The 22,698-nt window shown below is 44.5% G+C and overlaps 1 protein-coding gene across 5 annotated transcripts in view; it reads right to left on the bottom strand.

The window, feature by feature from the left end:
• Window positions 1–22,698, bottom strand: part of AMOTL1 (angiomotin like 1) — a 69,527-nt gene that overhangs the window by 37,259 nt on the left and 9,570 nt on the right. Inside the window, exons 2-3 of one of the 5 annotated variants that reach the window (XM_083436240.1) lie at window positions 21,530–21,706; window positions 18,802–18,852 (exon numbers count right to left, since the gene is read on the bottom strand). In XM_083436240.1, coding sequence (XP_083292366.1) covers window positions 18,802–18,852; window positions 21,530–21,614 — 136 coding nt within the window. In that variant the 5' untranslated portion in view covers window positions 21,615–21,706. The other 4 variants (XM_083436243.1, XM_083436242.1, XM_083436241.1 and 1 more) reach the window with 4 other exon arrangements.

The following is a 22,698-nucleotide window of genomic DNA, read 5'->3' as shown; positions in this document are numbered from 1 at the left end:
CACAGTGCCATTCATGAATGTGCTCTTTGCTTATTTTTTGGATATAAACTCTCTATTACAGTTGACAATTTATACAAGAGAAAACATGCCTGATTTGTCTTACGACACCTTAATATTTAAATTCAGACTGCTGAATTTATGGCAGTCCCAGTGGAATATGTCCCTCTCTTGATTTCATTATCTACTGCAGTAACCATATAAGTTTAGAACCCTAGAATGAAATTGCACAGACAACATTCCTTGGTTTGTATGAAAGAGATAACAATGGCTTTGAAAGAGAGTTTTTAGCTGGGTGTTCTGGGAAGAAGGAATAAGAAAGACTGGAATCCATCTTGAGCAGGCTGGCTGAAGGCTGGCTGCACTGCTGTGGGGAACAAACCCCTCCTGAAATGAACATGCTGTAAAATCTGGGCTCCCTGCAGGCAGACTGAAGGTATAAATAGGTGAATAAACCATATTTTTTAAAGCTATGACATTATCCGCCATGTCTCAGTTCTCCAAAGGACCCTGTAGTGAGTGCCTGGAACCCCCAGGAATCTTGCAGAACATGGGGGCATCACATTACTTTTGTAACAATACGTTTCGCTGAGAGTCAAAAAGCAATCAAGCCATGTAATCCAGTAGTCAAGTGAGCGATCAACTGATCACGGATTAAGCGAGTACAGCGTGCAAATCAGCCTGGAAACCCCTCACAAATCTGATTCTACTGACCAAAAAAAAAAATTGCAGCAGGAAAGCAGCTTATCTCAGTGGAGTCTGGGTGCGCAAACTATTGAAGTGGCACATTACATCTCACCAAAATGTATGTGTGCGTGATCATGCACAGAATTTGGGATTCTTGTATCAGACGCAGAGTAGGAAATGAATACAAATGAATTTCTTGCCTTCTAAAACTGCTTCCCTCTCCCTTCTCCCCAGTCTCTCAAATTGCAAAACCCCTCCCTTTTATTCTTTAATCATTTGATGAAAGGGGGCAAGAGTTTTATTATAGCATTGTTTTTAAGCTGGGAATTATGGGGAAGGAGGCCAGCCTTAGCATCTGGAGAGACAGCCGTAAATCCAGCTCAAGCTGACTCACATCCTTTTAATCAGAATTGCACCCTGGATAGGAGAAGACGGCTCTCCTATGGCCTCGGGGCAGCTATCATTTACACGCCTTACTCTCCTAGACACAATGTAGGTGTTAGCTGGTTTGGAAACACACCACAGCTGAACAAAGGGGCAAGTTGGTTTGATGCAGCTGATCTCAGTATCTCATCCCTATGTATTCAGCAAAATCAACCAACTTCATCAGATAAGCATGCTGGAAATATCTTACAAAAGCTATGTAGGCTTGTAATGTAGGAATCATGGGCGAAGCCAGGATTTAGGTTGGGGGTGGGACCAAGCTATCTGGAATAATACGATATGGAATTAATACAACAATTAAAACAGTTAAAACAACAAAACCACAAGTTCAGTTCAGGGGAATGCTTGCCTAAACAGGTGAGTCTTCAGGAGCCGGCAGAATGCCAACACAGATGGGGCCTCTCCTGTTTCAAGAGAGAAAACATTCCACAACACTGGTGTCACCAGTGAAAATCCTGCCTCTATGTTACCGCAAGACAATAATCATCAAGCCATGGCAAAACTAGCTGGGTTACATTGGCTGATCATGGTGCCCTTGAGAAAAGTTTCCCATCCCTTTGTAGCTGACTGCATCTTCCTATGATCTCTGTAGAGCAGGGGTAGGCAACCTAAGGCCTTTGGGCTGGATGCGGCCTAATCGCCTTCTCAATCTGGCCAGCAGACGGCCCGGGAATCAGCATGTTTTCACATGAGTAGAATGTGTGCTTTTTTTCAAATGCATCTCTGGGTTATTTGTGGGGCATAGGAATTCGTTCATTCCCCCCCCCCCCAAAAAAAAATATAGTCTGGCCCACCACATGATCTGAGGGTCAGTGGATCGGCCCACAGCTGAAAAAGGTTGCTGACTCCTGCTCTGGAGGGTTACTTGGCCCTGAACAAAGTCGGATGTAGTGATGGAGAGAGGAGGACATGGAAACTTTATTTCCATGAGGTTCCTTATGCTAGCTTACCTTAGACCCCAAGCCACTATAAGGCACACATACAGACAACTAATTGTCCAAGCCATTTAGTGAGCCACTGCACCTAAGTAACCTGCCATGTGTCCACCCCAGGTATGCTAAGTCTCCAGATGTGTCCCAGCCATAACCATAATCATAATAATTTATAATTTATACCCTGCCCATCTGGCTGAGCTTCCCCAGCCACTCTGAGCGGCTTCCAACCAAATATTAAAATACACTAATACATCAAACATTAAAAGCTTCCTAAACAGGGATGCCTTCAGATGTCTTCTAAAAGTCTGGTAGTTGTTGTTCTCTTTGACATCTGGTGGGAGGGCGTTCCACAGGGCGGGCGCCACTACCGAGAAGGCCTTCTGTCTGGTTCCCTGTAACTTGGCTTCTCGCAGTGAGGGAACCACCAGAGGGCCCTCAGTGCTGGACCTCAGCGTCCAGGTAGAACAATGGGAGTGGAGACGCTCCTTCAGATATACTGGACCGAGGCCATTTAGGGCTTTAAAGGTCAGCACCAACACTTTGAATTGTGCTCGGAAATGTACTGGGAGCCAATGTAGGTCTTTCAAGACCGGTGTTATGTGGTCTCGGTGGCCGCTCCCAGTCACCAGTCTAGCTGCCACGTTCTGGATTAGTTATAGTTTCCGGGTCACCTTCAAAGGTAGCCCCATGTAGAGCGCATTGCAGTAGTCCAAGCGGGAGATAACCAGAGCATGCACTACTCTGGCAAGGCAGTCTGCGGGCAGATAGGGTTTCAGCCTGCGTACCAGATGGAGCTAATAGACAGCTGCCCTGGACACAGAATTGACCTGTGCCTCCATGGACAGCTGTGCGTCCAAAATGACTCCCAGGCTGTGCACCAGGTCCTTGAGGTGCACAGTTACCCAACTCAGGACAAGGGAGTCCTCCACACCCACCCTCCTCCTGTCCCCCAGGAACAGAACTTCCGTCTTGTCAGGATTCAACCTCAATCTGTTAGCTGCCATCCATCCTCCAACCACCTCCAGACACTCACACAGGACCTTCACCGCCTTCACTGGTTCTGATTTAAAAGAGAGGTAGCGCTGGGTATCATCTGCATATTGATGGACACCCAGCCCAAACCCTCTGATGATCTCTCCCAGCGGCTGCATGTAGATGTTGAAAAGCATGGGGGAGAGGACAGAACCCTGAGGCACCCCACAAGTGAGAGCCCAGGGGTCTGAACACTCATCCCCCAACACCATTTTCTGAACACGGCCCAGGAGGAAGGAGTGGAACCACTGTATGACAGTGCCCCCAGCTCCCAACCCCTCTAGACGGTCCAGAAGGATGTTATGGTCGATTGTATCAAACGCCACTGAGAGATCCAGCAGAACTAGGAAACAGCTCTCACCTTTGTCCCTAGCCCGCCGGAGATCATCGACCAGTGGAACCAAGGCAGTTTCAGCCCCATGATGAGGGCTGAATCCCGACTGGGATATATAGAAGGCTTGCCTCCCAAGGGCAGTAAGGCTGAAACGTTCCTGGAATTCAATATATTTGTGACTGTGTTTTCCAATAAAAGGAAAAACAATGGGGTTGGGGAAAGACTTTGAAACTGCATGTTAGAATCCACATACATATCACTAGGGAACAAGTGCTCAGGGACATCTCACCAACGTAATACAATATTTTATACACCCAACAGATATCAGCAAACATTATCTTACACAAGCAAGGTACTCATCATCCATATTAAGCAATTTGGCGACTGTATCTGAATGCTGACGATCCTGATTTGCTTTGTAGACATTCATAAGCGAATGCTGAATATAATATTTATGCAACTGTCAACATTTATGTTGCACTTTTTCACACACAAAAATTTACACTGTCAACAATTTACATGTGAAATACTGATTGCTATAGATTTTCAGCTGAGGCAGGTCAGAAAGCCGATTTCTGGTCTCCTGGCTCTTTGTCATGCCAGAAAATGACCAAGAGATGAGAGAGGGTAATCTACCACATTGGAGCCGTTAAAAGGGCTGTGGAGAAGGATCCCCAGCACTCAGACAAAGCCTGCAAGAAGTCGGGCAGACTAGGCCTTAGGTTGGGATAAACCTCGGCCCTCCAGAGGCATTGGGACTACAACTCCCATCATCCCTAGCTAACAGGACCAGTGGTCAGGGATGATGGGAATTGTAGTCCCAAAATATCTGGAGGGCCGAGTTTGGGGATGCCTGGGATAAATGGTTGCCGTCTAGGCTGCAATTCAAGCCTGAAGAGAGTCAGCTGACATTAAAAGGCATCAAGACACAACAAGCTGAACTTGAGCAACTTGTCTTGAGTTCAAAGACTCTTCCCTATTTCTCCTGCTTCCTGACTGCTACCTCAGATGGTGGATCCTGGGCTGTCCACTTTGCCTTTGACCTGACAGCGGCTATTGGCCTCTCCAACCCTCTGCTGCTACCCCAGAACCTTCTGCATGGCTCTCTGTGCCTGCCCCATAACCCTTTGCTCCATAACTGCTTGATCCGGTGCCTGACTCTCAAGTCCCTCCCGTACCCATGTTCCTGGACTTTCCAGCCCTTGTCCACACCTAAACCAAACCTGCCTCAGAGCTAGGCCAAGGCTACAGAGCTAGGCCAGCTACAATCAACCCACTCTGAATTTTGGGCTCATTCTACACTTTTCTGTGTCAAACCCACACAGTTATGTGGTGAAATAAAAATTTTAAGGTTATATACACACACACACACACACACACACACACACATATATATATATATATATATATATATATATATATTCATAACTCCATATATAGGCCACATGTCTGGAACCCCACAGAAAAATTCCTGAAACCATTTTGTCCCTCCCAAATTGACCTCAAATATTTCTCTGCAAGGTCAATGGAAAATGGAAAAGCCTTCCCATTGTCTTTTTGTTCACAAATCCTGTCTTAAGGGTATGTCTGTGTATGAACAGGGTGAGCCTGTGACCTGACTCAGGAACTAAGTATTTATCATGACAAAAGACTGGCCAGGCTCCCCAGGTAATCCAATCAAGTAACCATTAACAGATAACCTGCCAGACAGGAGATAAACAACGCACTCAGATTTCTGTTCTAGACCGCCCTTTCTGTGATGTAGGTATGATGTATCTGGGGGTGGTCTTGAGGTAAACCCTTTCTGTGATGTATGTATGATGTTTCTGGTCTTGGACTCCAGGGCGGGCAATTTAAAATGTCTATATAAGGGCGGGCACACCTTTGTCCTGGGTCCTTCTCCTTTCCTGTGTGTGAGGGGAGCACCCTGTTGCAACAGATCAATAAAGATCAGGCTTACTAGCTGCTTTGCTTCTCAATATTCTCTGGTTGGCCTCTGTTATTTTCTCCAACCGATGGAGAACCTACAAAGGACTCTATAAGGGCTCTTGTGTCCCCCATAAGGAAATAAGGGCCGATTTTTGTTTATTACAGAGGAATAACCTAGTTATGAGTAGCACGACACAGACAAGATTATAAATTACTATTCTGAATGTGTCCTTGTTCATTTCAGGAGCCAATTTTACTTTTTAAACAAACCCATTGTAGCATAAAACACAGAACGCTAACACTGAATCTACACTTTCTAAACCATACACACAGCTGGCTCATGTTCCAAGAAACAAGTATAAAAGCAGTCTTTTGTAGTATTTCATTTCATCCACCCACACATCGGCTCAGATGGGCTTTTTGAGCACGCACCCCTGCATAGTCTGGTGCAACATCACAACTACCAAATTAATCTTCTGAAGAAAGCAGAAGTGGCCAATGGCCACCAGCTTAGATGGATTTGAAAGGGGATTAGACAAATTAATGAAGGGAAATGCTTCTGGGGCATGATTGAGATTCCCCCCCCCCCACTTAAAAATAAAAAAACGGTATAGAAATGCTAATACTAATACTACTAACAATAATAATGTACTATCTTTAGGATCAGGGAGGGCATGCCTCTGAATATACCAACAACAGAGGAAATACAGTGGTACCTCAGGTTAAGTACTTAATTCGTTCCGGAGGTCCATACTTAACCTGAAACTGTTCTTAACCTGAACCACCACTTTAGCTAATGGGGCCTCCAGCTGCCACCACACCGCTGGAGCACGATTTCTGTTCTCATCCTGAAGCAAAGTTCTTAACCTGAAGCACTATTTCTGGGTTAGCGGAGTCATTAACCGGAAGCGTATGTAACCTGAGGTACCACTGTACAGCAATTTTTTTTTTGAAGTATTCATGTTAAAACAACATGAGGGCAATGGCTAAGTGCTGCATGATCCTGACAGATGAAGGGCAGCCCAGAAATATAGTAAATAAATAAATGCTATACCCCATTTACCTAGGAATAAGCCCCACTGAACTGAGTGGAACTTAGATTGCACCTTTAGTCAGGACCCAGCCCACCCATTTAAATAAACCCACCCTGCTTATTAATAAGGACGAATACTATAATCACTGTAGTCACCACTGCCAATCATTTCCATATCACTTTAGTGTGCAAAGTGTGCTAAAATGCTCTCTGCCTCATTCATCTGAACCAAACTAGATTTCTCTGTACTGAGCTGCGGCCTGAATCCTTTTAACCTCAGTTGCAGTTTCCAACGAGAAAGAACCCTGGAAGTAAATAATGGAAGATAATCCCTCTTGTATGTTTGGCATTTAGAGCAGTCAACACAGAGTCTGCCTGCTCTTTTCTCTCTCTTTTTTCAGGCTGTTTGCCAAGGAAAGACCTTTTTAGGATCGTTTACTTAGAATTGTTCCTGCAATTAGCCAGCCCATTGTTAACACCAGTGTGTGGTTTTTCTTATGCAAACCACACCATTCCTGCTTGCAGGAGTTTGTTATTTTTAGAAAAAGCAATCCTAGCCATTCATATCTGACTCTTTTGGTACCCGCTATTACAAAGCACATAGAAGCAACCTAAACTGTAGTGTGTTATACACAGAATGGTAATTACTGTAAGTATCGTTGTTATTTCTTATTATTTTTATCTTGAGCTAGGAGAGTGGTTAAAACTCTGCTCTAAGAATATCAAGATCAGCAATGGGAGAAAGGTATAGAACAAATATTTCCTTTTTTACATGGTTCTGCTTGCTGAATAACAAAATTTTGCGGAATTTGGAGGTTGGTTGGCTAGATGCAGGAGAGATTTAGGGTACATACAGCAGTCTGAGTTGTAGGGATAATAACAGTGTAAAAGCAGAAATGCCAGCATAGTAGAAACAGAGCTGAAAAGTTACCAGAGGGTCATCTAGACCAACCCCAGCGATGCAGGAATCTCATGACAGATGGCCAGCACATACTATAAATTTCATTTTTAAACTGAGCACAGTGCTATATGTTTTTAATTAATGACCTGGTTTGCGATATACAATTCCTGTACACGCCCCTGCCCCTCTTAATTTTATTTATTTGGAAATAACAAAACTGCCTAAGTAAATAAACTTAACTGAATTCACAGAAACCACATGGAGCCAGATGCCCTGTTGTTAGGATAAACAATACTATCTGATTGTATTATTATTTATTCAGAATAACCTGTTAGCCACCTTCACACAAACTCGGTGTACAAAAACATCCTAATTACTCCCCACGCCTAAAAACAAAAGAAACAAAACCTGTAGACAGGGAACAACAGAAACAGCACCAACCAACCAAGCTAGCTAGCTAGCTAGCTAGCTAGCTAGCTAGCTGTAAAGGTAAAAGTAAAGGTAAAGGTAAAGGGACCCCTGACCATTAGGTCCAGCTCTGGGGTTGCAATGCTCATCTTGCTTTATTGGCTGAGGGAGCCGGTGTACAGCTTCCGGGTCATGTGGCCAGCATGACTAAGCATGACTCTGGCGAACCAGAGCAATGCACGGAAACACTGTTTACCTTCCTGCCAGAGCGATACCTATTTATCTACTTGCACTTTGACGTGCTTTTGAACTGCTAGGTGGGCAGGAGCAGGGACCGAGCAACGGGAGCTCACTCCATCGAGGGGATTCGAACCACCAACCTTCTGATTGGCAAGTCCTAGGCTCTGTGGTTTAACTCACAGCGCCACCCACGTCCCGTACTGTACTGGAGGCCAAATGACCGGAAACTTTATTTTGCACCCTTGCTGGAAAGTCAATAGAGAGGGAGAGCTATAACATACAAAGGGAAGTTCGTTCCACAGCCTTGGAGCTACTGATATAAAGACCCTGCTCTTTGCTGCTATTATGTCTCTGTTTCTTTCTCGCTCAAGTTGACTCCAGAGGCGGAGGGATTCAATTCCACACCAGAAATTTAAGTTTACACAGCTGAAGCGAATTAAGGAGCTCTATCGCTCTGGTGCAACAAGGCCCGATATTCGTTTATTTTCATTGGTGATTGTGAAATGCACTGAAAAGTGTGGAATCAATGATTAACAGGAAGGATAAAATCAGAATAAACTAGCATTGTTGTGTAACCTCACCACAAACAAATCAGAATAAGGACTCAATAAAGACTAGGCGCTGTGTAAGTTTTGTGCAAGCAAACCAGGATGTATGCTCAGAAAACTGATCCCTGTCCCCAGCCTCTCTCCCATGCGCGCGCACACCTAATCAATCCTGGATTCGTAGAATTGTCAAATTTGAAAGGACCCCAAGGGTTATTTTGTCCAACCCCCTGCAATGCAGGAGTCTTTTGCCCAACATGGGGCTTGAACCCATAACCCGGAGATTAAGAGTGGCAGGGAAAACCCAGCCAAATGGGCAGGGGCATAAATAATAAATTATTATTACTATTATTATCATGCTCTACCAACTTTGCTATCCCAGCCTGGTCACAGCCATTGTATATCAGGCAAGATGTTAAATAAAAGGCTGGATTATACTCTCCATTTCCTCCAGGGAGCACAGGTCCTCTTCCTTACAGCAACCCTATGATAGTGAGTGATAGTGACTGGCCAAGGAAGGGCACCCAGTAATCTTTGCTGCTAACTAGAGATTTGGACTCAGGCCAAAGTCCTATGCTCTAACCCAATCCCACCCCCACAACCTGGAGCCTTTCAGATGTTGCTGGACCATAACTCCCAGCATTCCTCACCATGAGCCATGCTGTCAGGGGCTGATGGGAGCATGAGACTGACATAATCTGCACGGCATGAGGTTGGAGGAGACTGATCTAGCCACTATACCAACTTGGTCTACCAACGGGCTCTTCTACAGAATCAGTGGTTTGAGGAGCACGGTGTCATGGATGGTACAATGTACAAACCTTGTCCAAGAGCTGTTTTTTTTTAATCTCAGCTGTCAATATGTTTTGGAAATTAACCAAATGACACACACACACACACACACACACACACACACACACTGCTGCAATATGGAGAAGATTATGGTATCATTTTGAGACCAGTCCAGGGTCCACACAAAAGACATGTTTCGTTTTTGTAGCAATGTTTGTTGGCTGAAAACTATGCAGTATTGGAAATATTTCCTGCTCTCTTCATACACTAAAAACAAACAAGTCAACGGAACTGGTAGAATCACATACCACCCTACAGGCAGAGTTGCTTCCTTGCCGGAATTGTACAGGCTCAGAAAGAAGTTTATCTTTTTAGACTTATTGCCAGTATTGGGGCATCAGAATATTTATTTGGAGTGTTTATATACTACCCTTGTTATGAGCCATAGGGCAGTTTACAACAAAACTAGACAAGATAAAAACTAAGTGTAACATCCACAAAATAACACAACCCTCAAATACATAACAAATCAACAACCATTTGCTAATAGCAGCAGCAACAAATCGATTAATTCATCCAGTTAGGTCTCTCCTCCTCCACCCGGCCACCCAAAAAAGTGCACCTTAACCAATTGCCTAAAGTTATATTAGGGTTGAGGCCTGGTGCACCTCAATACAAAAGGCTTTCTCTTGAACCCTCAACACCACACACTTCATCCTGTACAGGAATTACCAAGAGGGCATCATCTATTGATCTTAAGGCCATGAGTAGGTCAGCAGGGAAGATGGCATGCTTGCAGAGAATTTGGGTCACAGGTGTTATAGGATTTTAGGTGCCAAAGTTCCACCGCAGCCAGTTTTGTAGTTGAGACTCCTCAGCTGTTGCACACACAGCAGCATTTGCAGTGCGATGTGAATGCATGTGTCTCAGACCTATGAGGAGGCTTAGTGTTAGATCAGACTATTGATCTATCTAGGCTAGTAATTTTTTTCTACTCTGCCCAGCAGGACCTCTAAATGGTTTCAGGTAGAGGGTCTTTCCCCGCCATCGACTTGTACCTGATTGTTTTATAAGTGGAGATGCCCAGGATCGAACCTGGGAACTTCTGCAAGCCAAGCAAGTGCTCTGCCACAGAGGTATGGATCCTGCAATACTCCCCCTCCCATCCCCAGGTATTTCCCAGATCTGCCAACTGAACTCCTTTTTAAACTAAAGGTAAACGGACCATTAGGTCCAGTTGTGAATGACTCTGGGGTTGTGGCGCTCATCTCGCTTTATTGGCCGAGGGAGCCGGCATACAGCTTCCGGGTCATGTGGCCAGCATGACTAAGCCGCTTCTGGAGAACCAGAGCAGCGCACAGAAACACCGTTTACCTTCCTGCCGGAGTGGTACCTATTTATCTACTTGCACTTTGACGTGCTTTCGAACTGCTAGGTTGGCAGGAGCAGGGACCGAGCAACGGGAACTCACCCCGTCATGGGGATTTGAACTGCTGACCTTCTGATTGGCAAGTCTAGGAAGGTCTGCATGCGAGGGATAGATCTTTCCCACTGAATCAAAGGCGCCTCCAGATTTTTCTCATAACTGAGCAAGCACACCCAGCCTCCACAGTCACAAAGAAGAGCTTCTAGAAAAGATGGTGCAAGACTCAGGTCCTGCTTTGAAGCTTCCCACAGACATCTAGTTGGACACTGCGAAGACAGGAAGTGGACTAGATGGGCCTTGGCCTCATTCAGTAGCATTCACAGGTTCTTTTCAGGCTTGTGGATCCCCGAGATGGTTCGTTTCAGAAACCAGGCACGCCACACAGTCATACATTTATAACTGCGTCCCTTGGAAAGGGTTGCCAACTTTTTTTAACAGACAGACAACATGCCCAAGCAAATCCCAACCGTGGAGGCACAAACAGGGAAAACGCTTCTGCAGTGTGGACGGATGCCTGCTTGTTGGAAACCTCTTTGGGGGCCAAGAGCCTCTCCAGAGAAACAAAAGGTGGCAACCACCTGACCTTGGATTCCCCCAACCCTCCAATCTGACAAGCCACCAGCTTTTCTTGAGCTAAACCTGGCAATGATGGATCATCTCCCTAAAGGCAGAGCAAAACCCCACCATATGACAGACCTATTTTGGAAACCACACATTGATCTGCGCTGTAACCGAGGGGGAAAGCTAAAGCAGCCTCCCAATGCTACAGCAGCCTCCTGTCAAGCAATGAAAAACAGCCTGGCACGCTATGCCCTGCTTTTTCAGGAACACTCTCAATGCACTATATGTCCTTCCTTCTTGCTATTTTCCTCCTGGCATGTACACGCACCCCTGCTCTGCTGTAGGAAAATACCACGCTTCTCGAAATCAGGTCTTTATTTTATGCAGGATATTTACAGGGCACTTGATCGAAAAGCTCCCCAAGCAGGATACAAATAATTACTATATACTTTTAAATTAGAGGCAGCTCCTCTGCTCTGCTCATGCTCTCTCTCTCTCCATGCTCTACTTTTTTCAATGCAGTCAGCTGAACTATGGAGCAGCCCGGATTCAACTTTACAGAAATCAGGACTTTCCCCCGGCCCTCTTCGCGGGTCAACAACTTAAAAATAAGCTAATCGAAAAGCTTTCCTACCATATGTCCAAAAAGTTTCCCAGAGTACAACTAGCCCCTCTGGCTTTCCAGATCGCTATGAACATCCATGCCTAGGGAGTGGAGGGGGGGGTGGGGAGTCCTAAAATTGGCAGGCAACTCCGCACTTTCCCCTCTCCATCATCCCTGCAGAGGATGACGCGGTGGCTGCCCCGGGCTTTTCCTCTCTCTCTCTCTCTCTCTCTCTCTCTCTCTCTCTCCCGCACCGCGCACAGTTCCGTCATTACCTCTTTTAGCTCTGAAGTTTCCCCGCAAGAGACCCCGCGAAGCGAGCGCGGCTCAGCTTCCCACTTCCAGCCCAGCCCAGGAAAAAGAAAAGAGAAGGAAGGGGAGGAGAGGAGAGAAGCAATGGGGAGAGGAGGGGTGTCTCTCCCCCCCTCCCCAAGCGCGCAAATGACAGGCTGCGTCCTTGCAAAGCGCCGTTTGCAGGCGCTCCGAAAAAGCAGCAAACAAACACGCACGAAATACTCCAAACAGCCCCTATTTCCTCGCGCCGGAATGCCAGGAATGTCAGCGGAGCTTTTTTACCTACTGCCCAAATCATCGCCGGCTTCTCTGGGTCCTAATGTTGGCCCATGTATTCGCCCCGCCGAGCGCTCTCTCTTGTCTGCTTCTTGCTTTCTCCGTCTCTCTCTCTCTGGGCAGATCTTCCTTCTTTTCCTTCGCCAAGCAAGAGCGGTCCCTTGGAAAGGCGGCCAAGGGGCTGGGATTGCCAGCGTAATTCTACCCGCTCCGCCGCCGCCAACCCACACGCTCCAGCAGGGAAGTCGCACATCGCCGCCGCGCGGCGCTTGCCAGGTCCTAGCGCGCGGAAACTGCAACTTTCCGCCCGGGGAAAGTTCCTTTCTCGCCGGGTGGTGGGAAGGACATACCCTCCAGCATTTCTCTGATGCAAACAGGGGCGTCCAATCAATAATAATAATAATAATAATAATAATAATAATAATAATAATAATAATAATAATAATTTTACTCTTTATACCCCCGCCCATCTGACTGGGTTTCCCCAGCCACTCTGGGTGGCTTCCAACATATATAAAAAAACATAATAAAACATTTAAAAGGGCATACCCTCCAGCATTTCTCTGGTGCAAAAACGGGCGTCCAATCAATAATAATTAATAATAATAATAATGCAAATAATAATAATTTTACTCTTTATACCCCCGCCCATCTGACTGGGTTGCCCCCAGCCACTCTGGGAAGCTTCCAACATATATAAAAAACATAATAAAACATTTAAAAACTTCCCTACACAGGGCTGCCTTCAGATGGCTCCATGGTGGAATAACTCCATGTTGTTGTTGTTGTTGTTTAGTCATGTCCAACTCTTCGTGACCCCATGGACCAGAGCATGCCAGGCAGTCCTGTCTTCCACTGCCTCCCGCAGTTTGGTCAGATTCATGCTGGTAGCTTCGAGAACACTGTCCAACCATCTCGTCCTCTGTCGTCCCCTTCTCCTTGTGCCCTCCATCTTTCCCAACACCAGCGTCTTTTCCAGGGAGTCTTCTCTTATCATGAGGTGGCCAAAGTATTGGAGCCTCAGCTTCACGATCTGTCCTTCCAGTGAGCACTCAGGGCTGATTTCCTTCAGGATGGACAGGTTTGAGCTTCTTGCAGTCCATGGGACTCTCAAGAGTCTTCTCCAGCACCAGAATTCAAAAGCATCAATTCTTTGGCGATCAGCCTTCTTTATGGTCCAGTTCTCACTTCCATACATCACTACTAGGAAAACCATAGCTTTAACTATACGGGCCTTTGTTGGCAAGGTGATGTCTCTGCTTTTTAAGATGCTGTCAAGGTTTGTCATTGCTTTTCTCCCAAGAAGCAGGCATCTTTTAATTTTGTGACTGCTGTCACCATCTGCAGTGATCATGGAGCCCAAGAAAGTAAAATCTCTCACTGCCTCCATTTCTTCCCCTTCTATTTGCCAGGAGGTGATCTTGCACAGAGCCCTTTCCTTCGTTCCCTTAATGGCCCATCACCTCACAAATTCTGGCTATTCCTAGAATTAGAAGAGGGCCCAAGCATTCAGACTAACCTCCCCCCACGCATGACAACACTTTCAAGAATATATTTGAAAAAGAGTGGTGTTTTGTAACTTTATTTGTTACAGGGTGTTTTTTCATTCATTCATTCATTCATTCATTCATTCAAATGAATGGAAACAGCACTGCTGTTCCAAGAACTCAAAAACAGTTTGAAACACCATCTTCTGCCCAAGCACTACCTAATGATAGGACTGGCTTTGCACATTGCATCCTCAAAAGGGCCCTTGCAATATAAAATCTCTCCATCAGTACATTCCCTCCCTACCCTAATTAATGATGAACATTTTGCTAGCTACATTTATAGTTAGAGGGTGGCATCAAGAGAGTCACTTACCATCACCCCATCACGGGTCTAGCGAAAGAGTGCTGCTTATTCCCAACTCATCACAAACCTCATTTCCCCGTCCCCGAGAAACACAGCTCGCCGCAGCACATCTCGCGGCAAAAGTAATCTGCCGGCTGAAATTGCGTCAGGTTAAAGAGTCAAAGGAGCTCCTCACTGCATGCCTTGTCCCACAGTAGCTCCAAAGTTCCGTCTGCAAGAAGTGTTTAAAGCGAGCCTTGCTACCACATGGCCCATTGGCACCCGAATCCGGTAGGCACTGAAAGAGACCTTGTATTCCACCCCTAAAATTAATAGCCGCCACGAGATCTTTTGCCATGGTGATGAATGTACATATTTATAACATATCCGCCTAATGCGCCTTCTCCTAACGTACAGGGCTGCTGCTGGAAAGAGCACCGAGAAAAGTCACCGCACATCTGTTTTCTCTATTTGGATGTGAAGAGCGCCCCTTTCTTACTTTCTTTTAATAATTTGACCTCTTTTGTTTCTGACAGAGGATGCTGTCAGACACAGCACTGGCTCCTTGGATTCATTCCAAGCTCAGATGAGGTCAGAGTGTGAGAGGGGGAAGGGAAAAAAAAAAGCCAATTCTCACAGCTGGGTGGCCACTAAATAATCTGAGCAAACAGCTTGGGGGAGATATTTTTTGTTTTTTAAAGAACATCAAATGGAATTGGATTTCTAGTTGTGCTGAATTAAAATCACAAAGGCTTTAGCTTCTGACTCTTTTTTGTGCAAGTCCACACTGGCATCTGGCTCTGTTCTGCATCAGCTGCAGGGGACCTCTACAGGATACTGACTGGAGGAATCATTACTGCAACAGCTCTGCCCCTGTTGGGTTAAGGAGAGAAGCTGAGAATTCAGACTCTCACCTGTAAGAATGGCTCAGTTTGCATTTCAATGCAAACCTACCTATTTTGTACTTTATGGACCAATAGGCAAACCAGGTGGCGCTGTGGTCTAAACCATGGAGCCTAGGACTTGCCGATCAGAAGGTCGGCAGTTCGAATCCCACCCCCGTTGCCCGGTCCCTGCTCCTGCCAACCTAGCAGTTCAAAAGCACGTCAAAGTGCAAGTAGATAAACAGGTACCACTCTGGCAGGAAGGTAAACGGTGTTTCTGTGCGCTGGTCTGATTTGCCAGAAGCGGCTTAGTCATGCTGGCCACATGACCCAGAAGCTGTACGCCGGCTCCCTGGGCCAATAAAGCGAGATGAGCGCCGCAACCCCAGAGTCGTCCACGACTGGACCTAATGGTCAGGGGTTTCTTTACCTTTAGGCAAACCAAAACACAGTTATTCTTCGAATTCCAGACTTCTCAAAATTCTGCTATGCAGTTCTCCAAATAATGTGCTCAGTGTGCCCCAAAATGCACATATTAGTGAAAAATGGCATACAAAAATGTGCTTTTGCTTGTGGAAATGGGCACTGCATTAAAAAATGTGCATATTCAGATACATTTGCACTGAAAAGCTGAAGAATGTTCATGAGTCCTTAAAAAGAAATCACAGACCGCTGAAATGTGGAGAAACGAACTTAATATATGAAAAGCAAGAATGCAAAATTGACAGATTCCTCCATATGTACTTGGCAGCCTCTATGCTTAAAAGGGGGGGGGGGGCACTAGGATTCCATAAGATGTGAGGAACCATGTGTGTAGATGGGCTAGTTCATACAACTGGTGCTGCCACAGGACCTGGCTAGATTGCAAACCTATCTGTAGACCCATGCAAGGATTTGAATGGGGCTGGCAAGCATGTGAACTTGAATAGCGTGCTAAACCTAGAAAGGGGGAGCTTTTAGCCCACCACATACTTACATACAATATATGCTGCATTTCCAAGTGAAGTCCATTCAAAGCAACTTGCAGCAATAAAAAACTACAAGTGTGAAAGAAGCCCAATATTACTAATACCAAGAATAATATACCTGTATAATCACGGTTCCAAACTGGCTTTAAAATTAGTCCAGGGCCATTTGGGAGCAATTGTGTCTATGACCCAAGACATTCCCTCATTCCAAATGGAGACCAGGAGTTCTGGCTGAATCTGTAGGAAACTCTCCACCACCACCAACCCACAGCAGGGAATTCAGAGATCCATCTGGATTCATTAGTTTATTGGGGCCGGTCATAACAACCACAAGTTTGTCATCCCCATAGACACTTTGTGCAGCTCTAAAATTAACTGGTCAGATAATGTCATGGCCAATGTTCAGGGATGATGGGAATTGTAGTCCAACAATATCTGGGGCCCACAGATCCCCCATCCCTGTGCTAGACAATACCTCAGTTGTAGATAATCAGCTCTAAGTTTCCTCCACCAAGGTGCCTAATCTTTGATCCAAAGAAGAATAACTCCTAGCCTTATCTCCAGTGATTGCAAGCACCCTTGTACCCAGAGTTGGGTGTGGCTGAGGAGATCCAGCCACTCCCTTGACCACCCCCCTGCTAATGCAGGAAATCTGATGATATAGGACCCCTGATAGATAACAATCCAACCTATCAGGAACACTTGTAGCAATCGAATATATATATATATATATATATATAAATTAAATTGTCCAGTAGCACCTTAGAGATCAATTAAGTTTGTTCTTGGTATAAGCTTTTGTGTGCATGCATACTTCTTCAGATACACTGAAACAGAAGTCACCAGACCCTTATATATAGTGGGAGGGCGGGGTGGGGGTTTTCTCCGGAGGGTAGTAGGAGATGGATGATTGACTCAATGGGTATGGTAAACCCGTTAACTACTGCAATTAGTCCTACAGGAAAAAGCCAGGGATAGTATGCAGATGATTAGCATATGTAATGAGACAGGAATCCAATATCTCTATTCAGACCAGGTCTCTCCATAGTTTTCAGTTTAATGATAAGTTGCAATTCAGCAACTTCTCTTTCAAGTCTATTTATTTTGTAATAGGAAAGCTGCTTTGAGATCCTGTATTGAATGTCCTGGGAGACTGAAGTGTTCTCCTACTGGCTTCTATGTCTTGTGATTCCTGATGTCAGATTTATGTCCATTTATCCTTTGGCGTAGGGTTTGGCCTGTTCGTCCAGTATAGAGAGCTGAAGGGCATTGCTGGCATTTGATGGCATACACAATGTATGCCATCAAATCACTTGTAGCAATGTTTTTCTTGCACGGGCAGGGTTGGACTTGATCCCTTCTAACGTGATCATTCTATGTATCAAAGGCAGTGCCACATAGCATATTGACTATGTCAGTACGCTCTGACATTGTAAAAATTCAATCTAACGACCTCTCTTCCTAGGAATATTTTCCAGTCAGGTGGGGCTGCAGTTACAGAATAGGCAGAATCTGCCCCAAATGTAGGATTCATCTGCAGCTAATACCAAAAGGATCCATCACATACCGAGACTGATTTAGCAAATGATAATTGAGAAAATCATGTGGGTGCCATTGTCACAGGCTACCCACTCAACACCTGAAACAAACAATACAGATTTGCTTGCAAAGACAGCACTGACCCACACGGATAACATGTGGTATTATGGTACCGATTATAACTATTCACAGAAAAATGTACAACAGCTTGATTAAATCGTGCATCAAAGTTGTGCAGGAGGCTACGAAAGCAAACAAAAAAATAACAAGATATCCAAAACCTAGAAAAAGGAAAAGGAGACCAAACATTCTCGTTTTTGCCTGGGGTGCCATTTGGTTAAGGGCTAGCATTGATTAGAGGTCAAGGGCTAGTATTGATTAGAGGTCAATTGCCACCACACTTGGAGCAAGCAACAGTTCTGCAAGTACAGCCTCTTTGGTCAAGCTAGCTTCACAATAAACCTCCAACACAGGTGACTAAAGCTTCCAAGCAGCAGAAATATCACATCACAAGACAGAGCGGAGCCAAAATTTCTCAGAATTTTTTTTTCTGACAATTTATTTTGAGAAATGCTCTTTCTTCAAGCTGTTCTTGTTAGATGACTGCAGTCCTCCCCTGAGAACATTCAGCAAGATATCACCCCCTATGTTGCCCCTCCATGAGTTTTGAGTGCATCTGTGGATCCAGTTTTTAATATTTCTCAATATTAGTGAAGGAAGCAATAGGCTTTGGCTCCTGTCTTTTTCAGCCTGGCTCTCCTAGCTCATTCATCCACGAGTATGAAGTAACCATGGAGTTTCAATGTTAAGGGAGCTGGAATCCCTCAGAATTTTCTGTTGCGGAATTTTGCTTCCGCCTGCCAAGAATATTCAGCAAAATGTCACCCACAATTTCGCCACACACAAACAGAGTGAATACTTCCGTGAAGCCATTTTTGCTCAGCCCTTAAAAACTCGCCAAAAAACCCCACAGGAAAATATAGCCATCCTATATTTTCAGTATTTAACAGTGAATCCTGTACACATCTACTCAGAAGTAAATCCCACAGAGTTCATGTACATGTATACAGGACTGCAGCCTAAAACATCTCAAAACTGTACTGCAAAAGATGCGATTAATTCCAGAGATATTTACTTACCTATCTGATGGGCACCAAAGATCACTGGATCACCTTTGGAAGCCTCGGTGTCTGGTGGGGGAGAAAACAAACAAACCTTTTGAAAAACCAGAGTAATGGCATTTGTCATAATTGATGCAGAGTGGCAGTTGCGAAGGTCTTCTCTCTTAGCTACTTAGTTAGGACCACCCCTCATACCGTGCCTAAATTCAGCACTGCCTGATTTGATTGATGACGACAATAAACTTTGGACACGGGAAAAAGCATCTCCATCGCAGAACGATGCTATTCGGTCTCATCAGCCCACAAACTTTGCACTGGCCAAATACTCTGATAGATGGTTGCGCAGCCCCTTTGCCGACTCTCACCTCCTTATTTTGGCAACGCCTCCCTGGTGCCATCTTCTTCCTTTGGGGGAACCCAAAGTTTGTTCTGAAAAAGCCATCTGTGGCTTTCAGATGTGAGGAGTGAATGGAGCATCCCTTTCTCTTACCCACCTGAATTGACACAGCTACCTCCTCTCAGTCAACGCAGCCCCCTTTCTGCCAACTGAGCCTGCCTCGCATTGGTTGCTAGGCAACCAAAGCAGGCATATTCTGCAAACGTAATAGGCATGAACTCTCCATCCTTTTTTTAGGTTGTGTTTTAGAAACTGTATCCCCCTCCCACAAAAAATAAAAATAAAAATAGTAATGACCAGATCCAAATTGAATAAATCGACAAAATGCCACAGTCTTCTGAATGTAGAGTAAGTACCGGTAATCACAGAAGCAGCCCACATAGTCCATAGGTATTTGTGGAGCCAGAGTACTTCTCATTTGGTAGGATAAAGTGGGGTGCAGGGGGAATGTTAATCTTCACTTCTTCCCTGCACCTGTTTGCAGCTTTTTCACCCCCTTTTTCATCAGGCCTGCAACATTTTTATCAGCCTATGGTGTCATGGAGAAAACAACGAACTCCCTGCCTGCTTTCTTTCTTTATATTAGCCTCCCCCCCCCAAAAAAAAAACCCCTCAGTGCCTTAGAAGTGGATTTAGCCTATATTTTTCTCTCAGCCACGCTGAAGCAAATTAGGCCGAGACAGAGCAACGAAGCCTAGATCACCCACTGAGCCTCATGGCTGAATGAGGATTCGAAGCCAGTGGCCCCATGCAGATATTTGTCTACTGCATGGGTAGGCAAACTAAGGCCTGGGGGCCGGATCCAGCCCAATCGCCTTCTAAATCCGGCCCGTGGACGGTCTGGGAATCAGCGTGTTTTTAGAATGTGCCCTTTTATTTAAAATGCATCTCTGGGTTATTTGTGGGGCATAAGAATTCGTTCATTTATTTATTTTTCCAAAATATAGTCCACCCCCCAATAAGGTCTGAGGGACAGTGGACTGGCCCCCTGCTGAAAAAGTTTGCTGGTCTACTGCTTCATAAACCATTATTATAAAGCCATGGATTAAAGAGTCAGAGGACCAGACTACTGGTTGCCTGTGTGTACACTTGGATAAGAGGCTGTATTCCCCTGTAGATATTTTTGGCAGCGCCAGCCAGCATAGCCAATGGTCAATGATGATGGCAGTCGTAGTCCCACAAATATCTGCCATAGGTTCACCACCCCTGGTTAACGAAAAGGTGCAATGTCTTCTGCTGCAGAGTATTGAAATGGGGTTAACAGTGGAGACAGGGATCCTAAGAAACAAATCCACTCTTAACATAGGACAACTCTTAATAATAAATAGGGCTACCAAAGGTTGCTAATTATCTCTGTGTGCCTTTAGAATCCTTCCTTCAAGGCAACACAGTGCAAACACTTTGGTTCCCATCCTAGATCACCCTCACTACAAAAAGCCCCTTACACATGTAGAAAGCAAACTGTTATTTGCTATTTTTATTATTATTGGGTATACAGTCAGCCTGAATGCCAACCTAAATGTAATGCAGCAAGAGATCTGCGATTAGGATCTCCAACTTATTTTAACAGACATGTAGGAAACACTAGGAAAGCAGGTATCACACTAGGAAAAACTAGGAAAGCAGGCAATAAGTAATACAAATTTGAAGTATGGAATGGACGGGAGGTTGGGTCTTTAGTGTTAAGACCAATAGATGTTTTATTGTTTGCTAAGAATATTATGTGTCTATGGTTATTTTTGTAATTTGTGTATAATTTGGTATTTGTGTTTTTTGTTTGTTTGTTTTTCTTATTGTATAAATAAAAAACTTTAAATATTTTTTTTTTTTTTTTTTTTAAAGGAAAGCAGGTATCTAGGAGAGAGTGTTTAACTGTTTCGTTATTTCTCCTTTCCTCTGATCTCCACTATTGGCCTGGGAGGGAAAAGTAAATTCAGTATAACCTAGGAAATGCAAAGAGCTATCCTTTCAAAGTTGCACTTGTCCAAAAAAATAAAGAAAATAAAAATCCAGCTGAACAATGTTTGCAGAAATGCATATATTAGGGGGAAATACGCATAAAAATGAAAATATTAGTGAAAAGAACATGCCTTACATTAGGGAATATTGTTTGCAAAAATGTGTATATTAGTCAAAACCACATGTAAAAATGTAGTTATTGGGGGGAGGGATGGAATAAAATGCTGAAATTTTTTCATTAGGACTTTAAAAAAAAAACCCACATGTTGCTGCAAAATATGGTGAACTGCATTTAAGATTGGAAAAATTAGAAACCGAGAGAATCAAAACTGGCAAATCCTTCCATCCTTAGAAGTGGGTAAGATCTAACAGCCATCTGGAATACCATACCTCTTAAAGCATTGAGAAAATGAAGAATTCCACTGTGGGTCAGCCAGTTGGCATCATCCAAGTCCCAGTTTTCACTCAAGTCCATCTTTTGGTGCAAGGTCAAAGGAACCGCTACTTTGAACGATCTGTGCAAAGTAAAGGCAAGCTTTGCAAGATGACAAGAGGTGGCAGCTATTTCTGAAAGAAAAATGTGCAACATATAGTTAATTATGTTAATTGCCAGCAACTTCAGGATATGAAAGAATGGAAGGTTGCCAGTGAAGCAGAAATGCTGCAACGCATTTAAGATTTCCTCCCCACTTCATCTCTAAGCCCCATCACAGTATGGCTATGTACACACAACACACCCTTAAAACACAGCCGAAGCACATTTCTTCACTCAAAGAATTCTGGGCATTGTAGTTTGTTTAAGGTTGCTGCGCATTGCAACTCTGTGAGGGTACACTACAGAGCCCAGAATTCTTTGAGGAGAAAAATGTGCTATGAATATGCTTTAAAGGTATAATGTGTGCATAGCATAACATCCAACATTTATCCAATGAAAATAGGGACTGTTCAGTTGTGGGTGAACATATCAGACGACACAGCGATTCTTCAAACAGCTCTTGTTTATTCAGAGGCCAGAACAGAACTGAACTGAAGGGCTCAGTCAGCCTGCTTATATAGAGCTCCAGTACAACATTACTGTAGCAACTTTCTAAAACTATCCAATCACTGAACGTCACTTTCGATCCTTCATTTGCATAACTATCTACAGTATCCCCAGGCTGGCCCAGGGTGAGAACTTCAGTACATAACAGGGACGTCCCATTCCATAATGATAATTTTACTATTTATACCCCACACATCTTACTGGGTTGCCCCAGTCACTCTAGGCAGCTTCCAACATATATAAGAACATAATAAAACATTAAACAGTTTGGGGGATTGTACAGGATTGCCTTCCCTGTACAGGATTGCCTTCAGACGGCTTTAGGGTTGGATAACTCCATGCCCTCCAACATTTCTCCAATGAAAATAGGGACATCCTAAGGAAAAGTGGGGCATTCCAGGATCAAATCAGAAACTGGGACAGCTTCTCTAAATCAGGGATGTCCCTGGAAAATAGGGAAACTTGAAGGATCTGTATTAGCAAAGGTGAATGAAATCTCTTGAGGGTGCAGTTAGTA

Source organism: Podarcis tiliguerta (genome assembly GCF_965153285.1).
Source record: "Podarcis tiliguerta genome assembly, chromosome: 4".
Classification (NCBI taxonomy): Eukaryota; Metazoa; Chordata; class Lepidosauria; order Squamata; family Lacertidae; genus Podarcis; species Podarcis tiliguerta.
This window is presented reverse-complemented; position numbering and strand designations above follow the sequence as displayed.